Source organism: Haliotis rufescens, unplaced genomic scaffold (genome assembly GCF_023055435.1).
Source record: "Haliotis rufescens isolate VD_foot unplaced genomic scaffold, xgHalRufe1.0.p SCAF_13, whole genome shotgun sequence".
NCBI classification, from domain to species: Eukaryota; Metazoa; Mollusca; class Gastropoda; order Lepetellida; family Haliotidae; genus Haliotis; species Haliotis rufescens.
Genome location: NW_025963813.1, coordinates 26652399 through 26669167, shown reverse-complemented (window position 1 = coordinate 26669167; position 16769 = coordinate 26652399). Strand labels below are relative to the sequence as shown.

Genomic DNA, 16769 nt, shown 5'->3' with positions numbered 1-16769 from the left:
GGCCTGTTCGACGATTTGTTGGGTCGGTGCGACCAAGTTTACTTTCACCTCGTCGTTCGTTTTTTCCTCCTTCCACTTTTTATATTCAGGATCGTAAACTCCAAAGTTCTGTCCACTGACATCATCCCCTGTCTGACATCATCCCCTGTCTCCGCCCTCCTCTCATGATTGCCACGTAAGGGTCAAGCCTACCTTCCGCTGACAACTTGAAGTAGGGATACCCCTTCTTGGGGTCTGGTACGTAAAGTTTATATCCCATCGGTGCGGACATGATGACACCTCAAAAGTCTAGCGTAGAATGAAGATATCCGCGTATTTACGCTCTTTTTATAGCCGTTGTTAACTTCTTTTATCCGGACACCTTTTTTAAAACCAAAAGGGGAGCGGTTTTAAGTGTAGCGTTACCGTTACTGCCCCGTTCAGAAAGGTAGCTAATTCGCCCTCGCTGTCCCTTATATCCAGATCGATTGTCTGTAAATCTTGTACCCTCACGTCGATATATTGGTGGTGTAAAAAGTCGAAAGATCTCTTATCACCCGCGAGGCATACTGTTCTCAATAAGGGTTGCTGGCTTTCCCCCACGTAAGACGAATGGCATAGTGACGAATAGACGTATACATCGCGACAGTCCGTTCCTTTCTCCACTCGCCAACTCTTAAAAACTATACGAGATAATCCTATCACCCAGTGTCCGTCGAGACGAATGGCCTCGTTGAGATTGACTCTAAACTGATACGGTTTATTATACGTCGAACTACCGTCCGTGCTTCTCAACTTGATGTACTTATCCATGCTTCTTGATTTTAGGGTTAGGTTGTAGATATCCCAAAGAACTGCTCAGTAAGGCCGTCCACAAGTTGGAGTTTCCTTTATCCAAAGACAAGTTGACGAAACACGCAATCACTACGATGTAAATGATAATAATCTGCGAAAAAAACACCGTTTCAGTCTTGGGTACCTTCTTGCCCAACAATGACCAGCTTTCGTGAGACGGGACGCGTCTGAGAGGTTGTGCTTCGACGGTGTCTTCCATCCTTATGGCTGGATATTGGGTTTATTCATCCTTATATAGTTTTACTTCCGATTCGGGAATCCAAGAGTTGTACTTTTTCGGCCAATGTAACCACTTCACCAACACTTCTTTCTTCTATCGTCGCAGTCTCGTTTTTTTACACCTCTTGAATTTGATACTCTTGATCGAGATTTTCGGTCACTTTTTGAAGTTCGGCGGAGTAGAACGTTCCCTCGATAGGATCGCCACCCAATCGTTTATTTGGTACAAGTCATTGTATTGAGACCAATATCTGCTGATTACGGTAGAGATTTCCCCAGACCATTTTTCTTGGTATTCTCTGTCGAAAGCCTGTCTCAAAAGACTCACTCTCACTTTGTCGCCCACCTTGAAGGTAAACTATCGTTTCATATACTTGGACGGCTTTTTTAACTATTTCAACTTGATCAAATACTGACTTAGTGTGACTTCACTCTCATTGTCTTTATTAACAATCGCCGGCGTTTGTTCTAACATTCTGTGTTTAGTATGATTGTAACTACGGACTACTTTATCGAGAACGTCCACATATCTATAAGTAATATAAAGTTTTTCATCATGTATCGATACAACCGTATCTTGATCAATTTGATGACTCGTTCGGCATAAGGCGATTTTGTTTCTTTTAAAGTAAACAATTGATGTATATCTTTCGACCTGAGGTATTTTTTTACCTGATGGTTCTTATACTCCGACCCCGAATCCGACTGAAACAACCTCGGATGTCGAGACTCTGTCTTCCATAAGGAGGTCAATGCTTCGACCATGTCTTTCCCCGATTTCGATTGGATAGCGATTACCCACAAATACCTCGAGAACAAATCTATAACAACCATTAGGTATTTCACGCCGTCATTGTACTTGGCCAATGACGTCATATCCATGAGATCGGATTGCCAATGGCTTTCTAGTCCTTCCACCGCGTACTGATTACACGGGCACTTCCTTCTGACCTGATGTGTCATAGTATACATCTCTTGACCCCTCAACCATTTCTTGATACGGTACAATCCGATATTGAATTTACCTTCAGCCTTTACAGCTTCGTACAGTTTCATAGGACCGGCATAACTCCCCGGATGTTCGGGATCGTAATAGATAGTTTCGAGATACTCTTCCCATGGCGTCATACTGGCAACTGACTAACGAGTGCAAACATGCTACTATTTATACTACTTCAAAAAATGACGATACATATACATGTCTACATTTGATTCACATTCGAACAGTAAAATAATAAGTATACATTTCCCCAAAAGGTTCACAATAGTTCCGGTTAACAACCGAGATTGCTTATGGCAAACAAATCTTTCCCAGCGTCCTTTCTGACGACTCCTACCATGTTTAGGTAAGAACAGTCCGGTGACCACTTCTCGTGTTCTATCCAAGGATCGTCCGTGCTCGTCCATCCCTTCAGACGAATGTCGCACTTGAAGCACATACACGTGTCGCCTTTGTTCTGATAGACGAGTCCGGCGTGAGCCATGTCCTTAGCCGATTGTTTCATTTGAATAGGCCACTCTTTGAACGATGCCAAACGGTTTTCGAACGAAGACCAGTTATTCTTAGGAGGTACTGCGTTACAATTACCGTCTCGTCCAGAGGATAATATCCGCACACGTCCATGATACAACAAACACGTCTGCACGGTCCGATGTCTATGGGCTGAATCACTACCGTTCTTCACAACGCCTGCTATAGCGTAATGTGAGGGGGAAAACACTCTCTTCTATTCTTAGAAAGTGATGTCATTATCTTATTTTATAAACGTTAAAAACACTTGGTATTTTTAGATACAGGATGTACCCCCGGAATTGTCACGCCCCACTCAAAAGTTATAGTCGGAAATGTCTCTGACAGATTTTTACCAGTTCATGTAGTGGTTCGGATTACAGAACGTGCACCTGAGGGCCCCTACCTGATTTTGGTGATCCTCTTGCATGATACAAGGTACTGTCGTCTCGAGTTCTGGGACGTAGTCTACCATCACCCCAAAACACTCTTTCAGTTTCTCCCACTGGTCCAGCCTAAGAAAGATACCTTTCTTAGAGGGTTTCACAACCTTATCTTCACAACACCACCACCAATGCCGTATATCCACACCAGCAAACTTTGTGTCAACCTGTACATATGTATTAGCACCCAGATGATAGAAGATCTTCTTGTCTTTTCTCTGTTTCAACAAACTGATAGTCTCGTCCACATGACTGGCTCCAGTCTTCAACTCTAACCACTGCATCAAGTTGATTTTAATCCCTCGCTCAGTCGGAAAGGACCGTTCTTTGTCATTTTCGTATTTTCTGATGTGAATATGAAGTTCGTCGCCCTTCCACGTTTTGGCTGTGACAAACACGCCATTGCCGATATCTAAATGACATCTCGGAGTCGAATCAAAGCGTGTAGCCATGTTGAATGAACGTCTCGACTGGAAATAACGTGTAAAGCATAACTTCTCCTTATATAACGTCTTTACACCTAAAAATAGAAAACGGAAGTAATGACGTCATCGCTTCCGCCGGAATTTTCCGGCGAAGAAGCGTTTACACGCGAGGGGTAGCGTCCCGGAAGTGGATGACGTCATACCCATTGTTCACCATTCATGCATATATACAACATTTACATCATTTCAAGAATACAGTCACGTGAAAAACATCATGTGACCCACCTCTCGTCCTATGGAAAAGCCGTATATCGTGTAAACTTCTCATTACAAATTAGTTACTGTTATAACCAAATGAAACACAACCCATTATCCGATAGAGGTAACTGTGCATGGCGGAGGGATATGTTATCTCAATAAACTTGGTAAAATGGTTTGGTTTGACTTCTTGGCGCGTGTCTGAATTCCATTAACATGTTACATATCCTAGAACTGACTTATCAGCAAATCTCGCTGCACTGCGCGCGACAGATACTAGAGCAAGGCATGCCAGAAATACGAAGCCTAATGCTTCCGAAAGGAAGTCTTGGGCATCATGTGCGTCGGGGGACCAGCGCCATCTGATTGGCCGTTTCCAGTCGTACAAGGCGGAGCAAAAAGCATCGTTTTTCCGTCCATTTTACGCTTGAACGCTTTTCTGGACACTTTCTAGACACTAACCAATTAATCAATTTTAATGAATTTTGAGTCGTTTTTCCGTCCAATGACCATATACGGAAGAAAACGACATTTTCGTGTTTGCAGTGTAAAAGTCAACTTTTGCATGGAATGCATGCTTTTCTGTAGCAGTGGCTTTTTTGTGGCTTGATTCCATACATGTACTACGATATTGAAAACCAAACTTTACTTGTTTGAAAAATATACACTAAAATATTGGTGTCACAGGAACTTTTGTTGTTGAGTATAGTATAGATTCATATTCATCACACTGACAACATATTTATTCATTTCTATTCAAAAGTTCACCACTGATCAAACTTTAAGGTTAATATCAAGTGTATCTGGTAATGCTTTGACTTTGATACCAAATTTATATTTCCAATTATCTAACATTTAACTTAAACAGTTCAATTTCAAAATCCAAAGTTTATATTTTACTTGATATTCTTTTCAGTCAATACTTTTGATATTTGCACTGATACCTTTCTTACTTTACCTGTGTCAGACTCTATCCTCAGTACTTCTTTTTCCATGCTGTTCCTGCTATCTTTCCTTCGGTGTGAATGTATCTCTCTTCAGCAAACCACTAACACGTTTACCCTAAGTATTTTGTCTTGTCTTGTGTTGTTTCTTCATTTTATCATATACCATATCCCATCTGAGCTTCATCACTACATCAGTCATAGCAGATTGTTTGTTTGCATTATATGAATACCACCAGTGACTTATGCTGATGTCTTGATGTCCTCAGTATCTCCATCAATTGCATATTTATTATCTCAAGTAACAGTGTATCTGTGATGTGAGATATTTGTATAGTTTCCCCCAATATGTACATGTAAGTTACATATGTGACAGTGGAGTTCAGTCAGTATCTACTGTTACATTTACATACTCAGTTGTTGCTGCATCTTGACTTATTTCTTATAGTTGTCTGGTCTGTAGTTCTTACTGTTACTACTTGTATCTGGGATGACGCCACAGTTGATGTCAGGTTAGTTTCACCCGCAGCCCTTGCTTCCTGGAGGATTTCATTTCCATTGGCATCATCTGGCTAGTGTTTCATTTTACCTGACCCACGGACGTACATACATTCTATATACGTCTTTGCCTGACCTCAGTACATGCATTAGTCGTTCTTCAGGTGACCACATCCTGACTGTTGTGTCAGGCTACTTGCATTGCTATTGAACTTTGCTGCTTACCTGGGGTAGTGGTTAGTTCCCCTCAGTTGTAAGTCTACCCATATCACAACATCTTGTATCCTTACTTTTGTAGGAGCCCTGCACTTGGTTTCCTAATACTTATGAGTTTTTGCACTTTGTGATCCCCTTCCATATTGCCCTCGGTTCATAGTATTGTTGTTGGATCCTTGTTGCCTTTTAGGAGGTTTGTCATACTTGTTTATTATACACATCATCATTGTTCAATCGGTTAAGGGCAAAGGGTGATGTGAAGTACAGTAAGTAGTGCCTTGAAATATTGGGGTGTCGACGTGAAAATGCTCACTCTGACACCGCCATATTCAATGCCATGCGGAGAGCAGCCAAGGGTTCTGCTGCAGATCTTCTCAGTGGCTTCCCTGCTGAGGCTCAGGATATGGCTGAAATATTGCCGATGTGACTTTAAATATTAACTCACTTAACCCTGCTGAGGCAACCAATGATTCTGCATTAGAGCATTTGGACATTGTATTTGGCAATCTGATGCCTGGCGAGACGGTCACGGAGCGCTTTTACACAGCTCGCCAGGAAATATACGATTCTGCTTCAGCTTGGAGTTGTAGTTTTCTTGATTTGATATCAAAGATCGAAGTCTCAGGAATGCTCTCGACAAATGCTGCCATGACCTTGCTTCGAAGCCGTTTCTGGGTGGGGTTGTCCCAGGATGCTTTGAAGCAGGCAACTCGTCATCGCTTTGACTCTGGTCTCGAGTACAGCCAACTGCTGCTTGCTGTAAGAGAGTTAGATATCTATACCACACAATTATCAGATTATATTTATATAATTTGAATTATTACACAGATTGTTCAACTAGTTTTTGGGAAGGGGCCTCATTTCAAGCACCAGAAGTTGTGCAAGAGGTTCTCAGTTTGACTACAATATATGAATATTTCACGTGTATCAACATAACAATGCACTTTAGCAACTGCTAGATGTTTTGACCTACATTATGCGTATCTAGCCTAGATAATATTGTACTAACGATAAACAAAAACTCCAATACACAAATTCCAAGACTACTTTAATTATGGATTTCCTTTTCTTTCACAGAATTTTCACACACAAAGCTGAGTTTGATCATTTGATCCACACTTGTCCCATGTATATTTTGTTCGGGGAATTTGTATACACTTCGCGCACAAGTTTTAAAATACAATCTGGGATCCCTTTCCCGTTTTGTCCACACATTTCTTTTCTAAAAATGCAACAACAAAAAATCAACTCATCCCAAGGTCGTAACCCTGATCACGTGGGTATTTTGAAGGAATCTTGTGATGACGTGAATGAGGCTGTGTGTATTACATTGTTGAGATCAACTGACCAGGAAGATTGTCAAGGCATTGGCAATATGACAGATGCTCTTCATGGATGGAGAAAAAATTCCTCTGAGAAAAACATTGTTGCTTCGAGACCAAACATGTGTTGATGCCGAATTACTTTACAAGAGACGATGATCTGTGAAGTCAGCGACCTGAATAAGCTTGAAGAAAATAATGTTGAAATCCATGTTCACGCACATGACAGAATTAATGTGAACAATTATTTATCTGAACAGCATTTCGAAGTATGTGTGGCTGTCCGTATTTTTTATCCATTCCGACGTGAAATAATATAAAGTTTTCGTGTCTCATTTTTTCCTGCCGCTGTGGAAAACTGCGCACCGATCTAATAAAAGAAATACTTCCACATCTACCATTGCACCGTCATAAAAGAACCAGGTCAACTTTATCCTTCTTCAGTTGATTATTAAAAATTCGTTTCCGAAGCAAAGCGACTCGATCTACATCATATACGTGTATTAATTCATAGACTAGATTCTGAGTGTTTAAATTTCTTAAAATGTCATAAAATAACATGCACAAATATTGAAAGACATTTTTTAATGTCATTGATTAGTGTCCATTTTTTTCAAAATGGCGTCAAGTTTTCCCGCTGTTGACGGATCGTCTTGAGACATAATAGAACTTGAAACTTATGTTCAGTGTTATTGCCGTGCTGACAAGCGAGAGAGACGAGCTGCTACTTACTTACTTACTTACTTTGGAGATTTAACGTGCGCTTTCCGACTGATGCGTATTTCGCACACGGTGACGAGCTGCTTTCCACGCCCCTTATTTATACCCGTAACATACCCAGGCTAATTACCTCCCTTAGCCATTGCATACCGCTAAGGAGAAAGCAGTTTCTCTCTTATTCATAATGCACTCAACCGAGAGAAACATCATGGATGGCCTTTCGCAAATTTCCGAAGCCAAGCGAATCGATCTACATCATATACATGTATTAATTCATAGACTAGATTCTAAGTGTTTAAATTTCTTAAAATGTCATAAAATAACATGCACAAATATTGAAAGACATTTTTTAATAAGTCATTGATTAGTGTCCATTTTTTTCAAAATGGCGTCAAGTTTTCCCGCTGTTGACGGATCGTCTTGAGACATAATAGAACTTGAAACTTATGTTCAGTGTTATTGCCGTGCTGACAAGCGAGAGAGACGAGCTGCTACTTACTTACTTACTTACTTACTTTGGAGATTTAACGTGCGCTTTCCGACTGATGCGTATTTCGCACACGGTGACGAGCTGCTTTCCACGCCCCTTATTTATACCCGTAACATACCCAGGCTAATTACCTCCCTTAGCCATTGCATACCGCTAAGGAGAAAGCAGTTTCTCTCTTATTCATAATGCACTCAACCGAGAGAAACATCATGGATGGCCTTTCGCAAATTTCCGAAGCCAAGCGAATCGATCTACATCATATACATGTATTAATTCATAGACTAGATTCTAAGTGTTTAAACTTTATTTTTAAAATGTCATAAAATAACGTGCACAAATATTGAAAGAAATTTTTTAATGAGTAATTTATTTCATTTCGTCCGCCCGCCCTCTGGTTAGTTAAGGCTTGAGGGGAGAAATACATAAAACATATATGGATGGCCTTATGCAAATTGCATGCCAATCAACAGGGAATCTGGGTCATTGTGACCCTCCAAGCTTCACGGATAGGGGGCGGTCGGGTGGCCTAGTGGTTAGAGCGTTCGCTCATCACGCCGAAGACCCGGGTTCGATTCCCGACATGGGTACAATGTGTGAATCCCATTTCTGGTGTCCCCCGCCGTGATATCGCTGGAATATTGCTAAAAGCGGCGTAAAACATACTCACTCACTCACTCACTTCACGGATGGAGTGACTTCGGCACGAGGAGCTTTCGGACAATTGCGACTTTGCCAAAACACATTGCTACTGGGCAATGAAAACATGTGGGTGGGTGTTTTCATGACGTCACCCGTTTACGCATTAACCAATTAAATTTGTGTGTTAGCATGACGTCATATTGACCTGTCAGATCACTCGCAAAAGCTCCTACCGCAGATGCCCCTTGAACGACATTTTTACTCTTTCAGGTTGTAGGCAAAGCCCCAACATGAACAACAGGCACCCAACCCAAAAGGCTTCGGATCGAGCAACCGTAAGCACAATCTTTGACTGCACATTGATCCTAGGAACCCGAAACATAATGTTACGCGGGACTACACAATGAAAGAAGGGTACACTGGCTGTATGTAGGTATCTGTTAAACCAGATAGGACAATGTACACCAGGGCTGGATACCTTTTACACTATTTTACAAGACAACACGGCATACAGTACATTCTAAACTAGGCGCCCAACACACGATCTAATTACGCTATACATCAGATGCGGCTTAATACACCTGTTACCTGATACAAAAGTTTACAAGGGGATACACCAGGAACATATGGTACACGTGACACCTGATACACAATCTTACAAGGGCAAGCACAAGGAATATATGGTACACGTGTTACCTGGTACACAATCTTACAAGGGGATACACCAGGAAGATATGGTACACGTGATACCTGATACACAATCTTACAAGGGGATACACCAGGAAGATATGGTACACGAGATACCTGATACACAACCTTACAAGGCGATACACAAGGAAGATATGGTTCACGTGATACCTTATTCACAATATTACAAGGGCATACACCAGGAAGATATGGTACACGTAATACCTGATACACAATCTTACAAGGGGATGGACCAAGGGGATACACCAGGAAGATATGGTACACGTGATTCCTGATTCACAATCTTACAAGGGCATACACCAGGAAGATATGGTACACGTGATACCTGATACACAATCTTACGAAGGGATGCACCAAGGGGATACACCAGGAAGATATGGTACACGTGTTACCTGGTACACAATCTTACAAGGGCATACACCAGGAAGATATGGTACACTTGATACCTGATACACAATCTTACAAGGGGATACACCAGGAAGATATGGTACACGAGATACCTGATACACAACCTTACAAGGCGATACACCAGGAAGATATGGTACACGTGATACCTTATTCACAATATTACAAGGGCATACACCAGGATGATATGGTACACGTAATACCTGATACACAATCTTACAAGGGGATGGACCAAGGGGATACACCAGGAAGATATGGTACACGTGATTCCTGATTCACAATCTTACAAGGGCATACACCAGGAAGATATGGTACACGTGATACCTGATACACAATCTTACGAAGGGATGCACCAAGGGGATACACCAGGAAGATATGGTACACGTGTTACCTGGTACACAATCTTACAAGGGCATACACCAGGAAGATATGGTACACCTGATACCTGATACACAATCTTACAAGGGCATACACCAGGAAGATATGGTACACGTGATACCTGATACACAATCTTACGAAGGGATGCACCAAGGGGATACACCAGGAAGATATGGTACACGTGTTACCTGATACACAATCTTACAAGGGCATACACCAGGAAGATATGGTACACTTGATACCTGATACACAATCTTACAAGGGGATACACCAGGAAGATATGGTACACGAGATACCTGATACACAACCTAACAAGGCGATACACAAGGAAGATATGGTACACGTGATACCTTATTCACAATATTACAAGGGCATACACCAGGATGATATGGTACACGTAATACCTGATACACAATCTTACAAGGGGATGGACCAAGGGGATACACCAGGAAGATATGGTACACGTGATTCCTGATTCACAATCTTACAAGGGCATACACCAGGAAGATATGGTACACGTGATACCTGATACACAATCTTACGAAGGGATGCACCAAGGGGAAACACCAGGAAGATATGGTACACGTGTTACCTGGTACACAATCTTACAAGGGCATACACCAGGAAGATATGGTACACCTGATACCTGATACACAATCTTACGAAGGGATGCACCAAGGGGAAACACCAGGAAGATATGGTACACGTGTTACCTGGTACACAATCTTACAAGGGCATACACCAGGAAGATATGGTACACCTGATACCTGATACACAATCTTACAAGGGCATACACCAGGAAGATATGGTACACCTGATACCTGATACACAATCTTACGAAGGGATGCACCAAGGGGAAACACCAGGAAGATATGGTACACGTGTTACCTGGTACACAATCTTACAAGGGCATACACCAGGAAGATATGGTACACCTGATACCTGATACACAATCTTACAAGGGCATACACCAGGAAGATATGGTACACCTGATACCTGATACACAATCTTACAAGGGCATACACCAGGAAGATATGATACACGTGATACCTGGTACACAATCTTACAAGGGGATACACAAGGAAGATATGGTACACCTGATACCTGAAACACAATCTTACAAGGGCATGCACAAGGAACATATGGTACACGTGATACCTGATACACAATCTTACAAGGGGATACACCAGGAAGATATGGTACACCTGATACCTGATTCACAATCTTACAAGGGGATACACCAAGAAGATATGGTACACCTGATACCTGATACACGATCTTACAAGGGCATACACCAGGAAGATATGGTACACGTGATACCTTATTCACAATCTTACAAGGGCATACACCAGGAAGATATGGTACACGTGATACCTGATTCACAATCTTACAAGGGGATGCACCAAGGGCATACACCAGGAAGATATGGTACACGTGATACCTGATACACAATCTTACAAGGGCATTCACCAGGAAGATATGGTACACGTGATACCTGATTGACAATCTTACAAGGGGATGCACCAAGGGGATACACCAGGAAGATATGGTACACGTGATACCTGATTCACAATCTTACATGGGGATGCACTAAGGGCATACACCAGGAAGATATGGTATACGTCATACCTGATACACAATCCTACAAGGGCATACATCAGGAAGATATGGAACACGTGATACCTGATACAGAATCTTACAAGGGGATGCACCAAGGGGATACACCAGGAAGATATGGTACACCTGATACCTGATACACAATCTCACAAGGGGATGGACCAAGGGGATACACCAGGAAGATATGGTACACCTGATACCTGATTCACAATCTTACAAGGGGATGCACCAGGAAGATATGGTACACGTGATACCTCATACACGATCTTACAAGGGCATACACCAGGAAGATATGGTACAGTTGATACCTGATTCACAATCTTACAAGGGCATACACCAGGAAGATATGGTACACGTGATACCTGATTCACAATCTTACAAGGGGATGCACCAAGGGATACACCAGGAAGATATGGTACACGTGATACCTGATACACAATCTTACAAGGGCATTCACCAGGAAGATATGGTACACGTGATACCTGATTCACAATCTTACAAGGGGATGCACCAAGGGGATACACCAGGAAGATATGGTAAACGTGATACCTGATACACAATCTTAAAAAAGGGATGCACCAAGGGGATACACTAGGAAGATATGGTACACGTGATACCTGATTCACAATCTTACATGGGGATGCACTAAGGGCATACACCAGGAAGATATGGTATACGTCATACCTGATACACAATCCTACAAGGGCATACATCAGGAAGATATGGAACACGTGATACCTGATACAGAATCTTACAAGGGGATGCACCACGGGGGTACACCAGGAAGATATGGTACACCTGATACCTGATACACAATCTCACAAGGGGATGGACCAAGGGGATACACCAGGAAGATATGGTACACCTGATACCTGATTCACAATCTTACAAGGGGATGCACCAAGAAGATATGGTACACGTGATACCTCATACACGATCTTACAAGGGCATACACCAGGAAGATATGGTACACGTGATACCTGATACACAATCTTACAAGGGGATACACCGGGAAGATATGGTACACGTGATACCTGATTCACAATCTTACAAGGGGATGCACCAAGGGGATACGCCAGGAAGATATGGTTCACGTGATACCTGATACACAATCTTACAAGGGGATACACAAGGAAGATATGGTACACGTGATACCTGATACACAATCTTACAAGGGGATATACCAGGAAGATATGGTACACGTGATACCTGATACATAATCTTACAAGGGCATACACCAGGAAGATATGGTACACGTCATTCCTGATTCACAATCTTACAAGTGGATGCACCAAGGGGATACACCAGGAAGATATGGTACACCTTATACCTGATTCACAATCTTACAAGGGGATGCACCAAAGGGATACACCAGGAAGATAAAGTACACGTGATACCTGATACACAATCTTACAAGGGGATGCAACAGGAAGATATGGTACACGTGATACCTGATACACAATCTTACAAGGGCATTCACCAGGAAGATATGGTACACGTGATACCTGATTCACAATCTTACAAGGGGATCCACCAAGGGCATACACCAGGAAGATACGGTACACGTGATACCTGATACACAATCTTAAAAAAGGGATGCACCAAGGGGATACACTAGGAAGATATGGTACACGTGATACCTGATTCACAATCTTACAAGGGGATGCACTAAGGGCATACACCAGGAAGATATGGTACACCTGATACCTGATTCACAATCTTACAAGGGCATACACCAGGAAGATATGGTACACGTGATACCTGATACACAATCTTACAAGGGGATCCACAAGGGGATACACCAGGAAGATATGGTACACGTGATACTTGATTCACAATCTTACAAGGGCATACACCAGGAAGATATGGTACACGTGATACCTGATTTATAATACTACAAGGGGATACACCAGGAAGATATAGTACACGTGATCCTGATTCACAATCTTACAAGGGGATTCACCAGGAAGATATAGTACACGTGATACCTGATTCACAATCCTACAAGGGCATACACCAGGAAGATATGGTACACGTGATACCTGATACACAATCTTACAAGGGGATGCACCAAGGGGATACACCAGGAAGATATGGTACACCTGATACCTGATTCACAATCTTACAAGGGCATACACAAGGAAGATATGGTACACCTGATACCTGATACACAATCTTACAAGGGGATGCACCAAGGAGATACACCAGGAAGATATGGTACACTTGATACCTGATTCACAATCTTACAAGGGCATAAACCAGGAAGATATGGTACACCTGATACCTGATTCACAATCTTACAAGGGGATGCACCAGGAAGATATGGTACACGTGATACCTCATACACAATCTTACAAGAGGATACACCAAGAAGATATGGTACACCTGATACCTGATTCACAATCTTACAAGGGGATACACCAGGAAGATATGGTACACGTGATACCTGATTCACAATCTTACAAGGGGATGCACCAAGGGGATACACCAGGAAGATATGGTACACGTGATACCTGATACACAATCTTACAAGGGGATACACCAGGAAGATATGGTACACGTGATACCTGATTCACAATCTTACAAGTGGATGCACCAAGGGGATACACCAGGAAGATATGGTACACTTGATACCTGATACACAATCTTACAAGGGCATACACAAGGAAGATATGGTTGACCTGATACCTGATACACAATCTTACAAGGGGATACACCAGGAAGATATGGTATACGTGATACCTGATTCACAATATTACAAGGGGATACACCAAGAAGATATAGTACACGTGATACCTGATTCACAATCTTACAAGGGGATGCACCAAGGGGATACAACAGGAAGATATGGTACACGTGATTCTTGATTCACAATCTTACAAGGGGATGCACCCAGGTAAGATGAAATGGGGTTTAACGTCGCGTCCAAGATTATTACACTTACATAGCAACGTGCATGCACGTCTGTGTGTTTGTGTGGCTGCTTGTACTAGTCCGGACTGATGCCGATTTATAGTGCTAGTTCACTGAGATACCATGCCGCAGTTTAACATGAATACCCCACTCAGACACAGTATACTGACTCCGAGCCGACCAGTCCTTGTTTTAGCCCCTTAATGCCGAGCGCCAGACAGGGTAACAACAAGTACCATCTTTTAACGTCTTTTGGTATGACGCGGCCGGGGATCGAACCCCGGACCTTCCGCTCTCCGGGCGGACGCTCTACCACAAGACCACGGAGGCGGCGATGCACCAAGGGGATACACCAGGAAGATATGGTACACGTCATTCCTGATTCACAATCTTACAAGGGGATACACCAGGAAGATATGGTACACGTGATACCTGATTCACAATCTTACAAGGGGATGCACTATGGGGATACAACAGGAAGATATGGTACACGTGATTCCTGATTCACAATCTTACAAGGGGATGCACCAAGGGGATACACCAGGAAGATATGGTACACGTCATTCCTGATTCACAATCTTACAAGGGGATACACCAGGAAGATATGGTACACGTGATTCCTGATTCAAAATCTTACAAGGGCATACACCATGAAGATATGGTACACGTGATACCTGATACACAATCTTACAAGGGGATGCATCAAGGGGATACACCAAGAAGATATAGTACACGTGTTACCTGGTACACAATCTTACAAGGGCATACACCAGGAAGATATGGTACACTTGATACCTGATACACAATCTTACAAGGGCATACACAAGGAAGATATGGTTGACCTGATACCTGATACACAATCTTACAAGGGGATGGACCAGGAAGATATGGTACACGTGATACCTTATTCAGAATCTTACAAGGGGATGCACCAAGGGATACACCAGGAAGATATGGTACCAGTGATTCCTGATTCACAATCTTACAAGGGCATACACCAGGAAGATATGGTACACGTGATACCTGATACACAGTCTTACAACTGGATGGACCAGGAAGATATGGTACACGTGATACCTTATTCACAATCTTACAAGGGGATGCACCAAGGGGATACACCAGGAAGATATGGTACACGTGATACCTGATTCACAATCTAACAAGGGCATACACCAGGAAGATATGGTACACCTGATACCTGATACACAGTCTTACAAGGGGATGGACCAGGAAGATATGGTACACGTGATACCTTATTCATAATCTTACAAGGGGATACACCAGGAAGATATGGTACACGTGATACCTGATACACAATCTTACAAGGGCATACACCAGGAAGATATGGTACACCTGATACCTGATTCACAGTCTTACAAGAGGATGGACCAGGAAGATATGGTACACGTGATACCTTATTCATAATCTTACAAGGGGATGCACCAAGGGGATACACCAGGAAGATATGGTACACGTGATACCTGATTCACAATCTTACAAGGACATACACCAGGAAGATATGGTACACCTGATACCTGATACACAATCTTACAAGGGCATACACCAGGAAGATATGGTACACCTGATACCTGATACACAATCTTACAAGGGGATGGACCAAGGGGATACACCAGGAAGATATGGGGGCGCATATCCTACACCACGAGATCTGACTTGGTTGTGGTTCAGGGAAAATTGACAGTCGCTACATGAATCAAATTCTCTAACCTCCCCATCTTCCAATCATTTTTCGCCAGAAGGAGCTGTTTCAACAGGACAACGCTCCACCACACGAAGCTCGTGTCACGGTAGACTACCTTCATAATGCCAACATCAACGTATTGCCCTGGCCGTAGAGATGTCCAGATCTCAACCCAATTGAACACCTATAGGGTGAACTTGATCGACGTGTACGTTAACATCAGAACACACCGCAGACACTCCCACAACTGGCCAACGCGTTACATTCATGCACTTATCCACTCATTGCCGAGGAGATACAGAGCCGTGATTGCTGCCCGGGGCGGTCACACAAGATACTGAGTTCAGCTCAACCTTGTGGCCTTATTAGACATGACAATGAACAGTTGTCAATGCCTTTATACAGCAACAACATGCGACTATCGAGCTCCAAAATTCCATATTTGTATCTATGATATTAAATTAAATATATCGACTTTATTAGGTACAATAAATTTACCAAAGATCTACCTGTGCTTTTCTTTTTTTA

At 42.4% G+C, this 16769-nt stretch overlaps 2 protein-coding genes across 5 annotated transcripts in view; one reads left to right on the top strand and one right to left on the bottom strand.

Moving 5' to 3' along the window:
- The window catches only part of LOC124152513 (alpha-(1,3)-fucosyltransferase C-like), a 61793-nt gene that overhangs the window by 27762 nt on the left and 17262 nt on the right, over window positions 1-16769 (top strand). For all 4 annotated transcript variants that reach the window (XM_048394356.1, XM_048394357.1, XM_046525475.2 and 1 more), the window contains one exon: window positions 8789-8853. In XM_048394356.1, the coding sequence (XP_048250313.1) occupies window positions 8809-8853 (45 nt within the window). In that variant the 5' untranslated portion in view covers window positions 8789-8808. The remainder of the gene's footprint in view (window positions 1-8788; window positions 8854-16769) is intronic.
- On the bottom strand, window positions 2317-3504 carry LOC124152515. Its single transcript, XM_046525477.2, has one exon. The coding sequence runs from the start codon at window positions 3456-3458 to the stop codon at window positions 2916-2918; it is 543 nt and encodes a 180-aa protein (XP_046381433.2). The 5' UTR covers window positions 3459-3504; the 3' UTR covers window positions 2317-2915.

Excerpts from the sequence above, each read along its gene's own strand:
- LOC124152515 (XM_046525477.2), bottom strand. The coding sequence starts at position 3,458 with ATGGCTACACGCTTTGATTCGACTCCGAGATGTCATTTAGATATCGGC.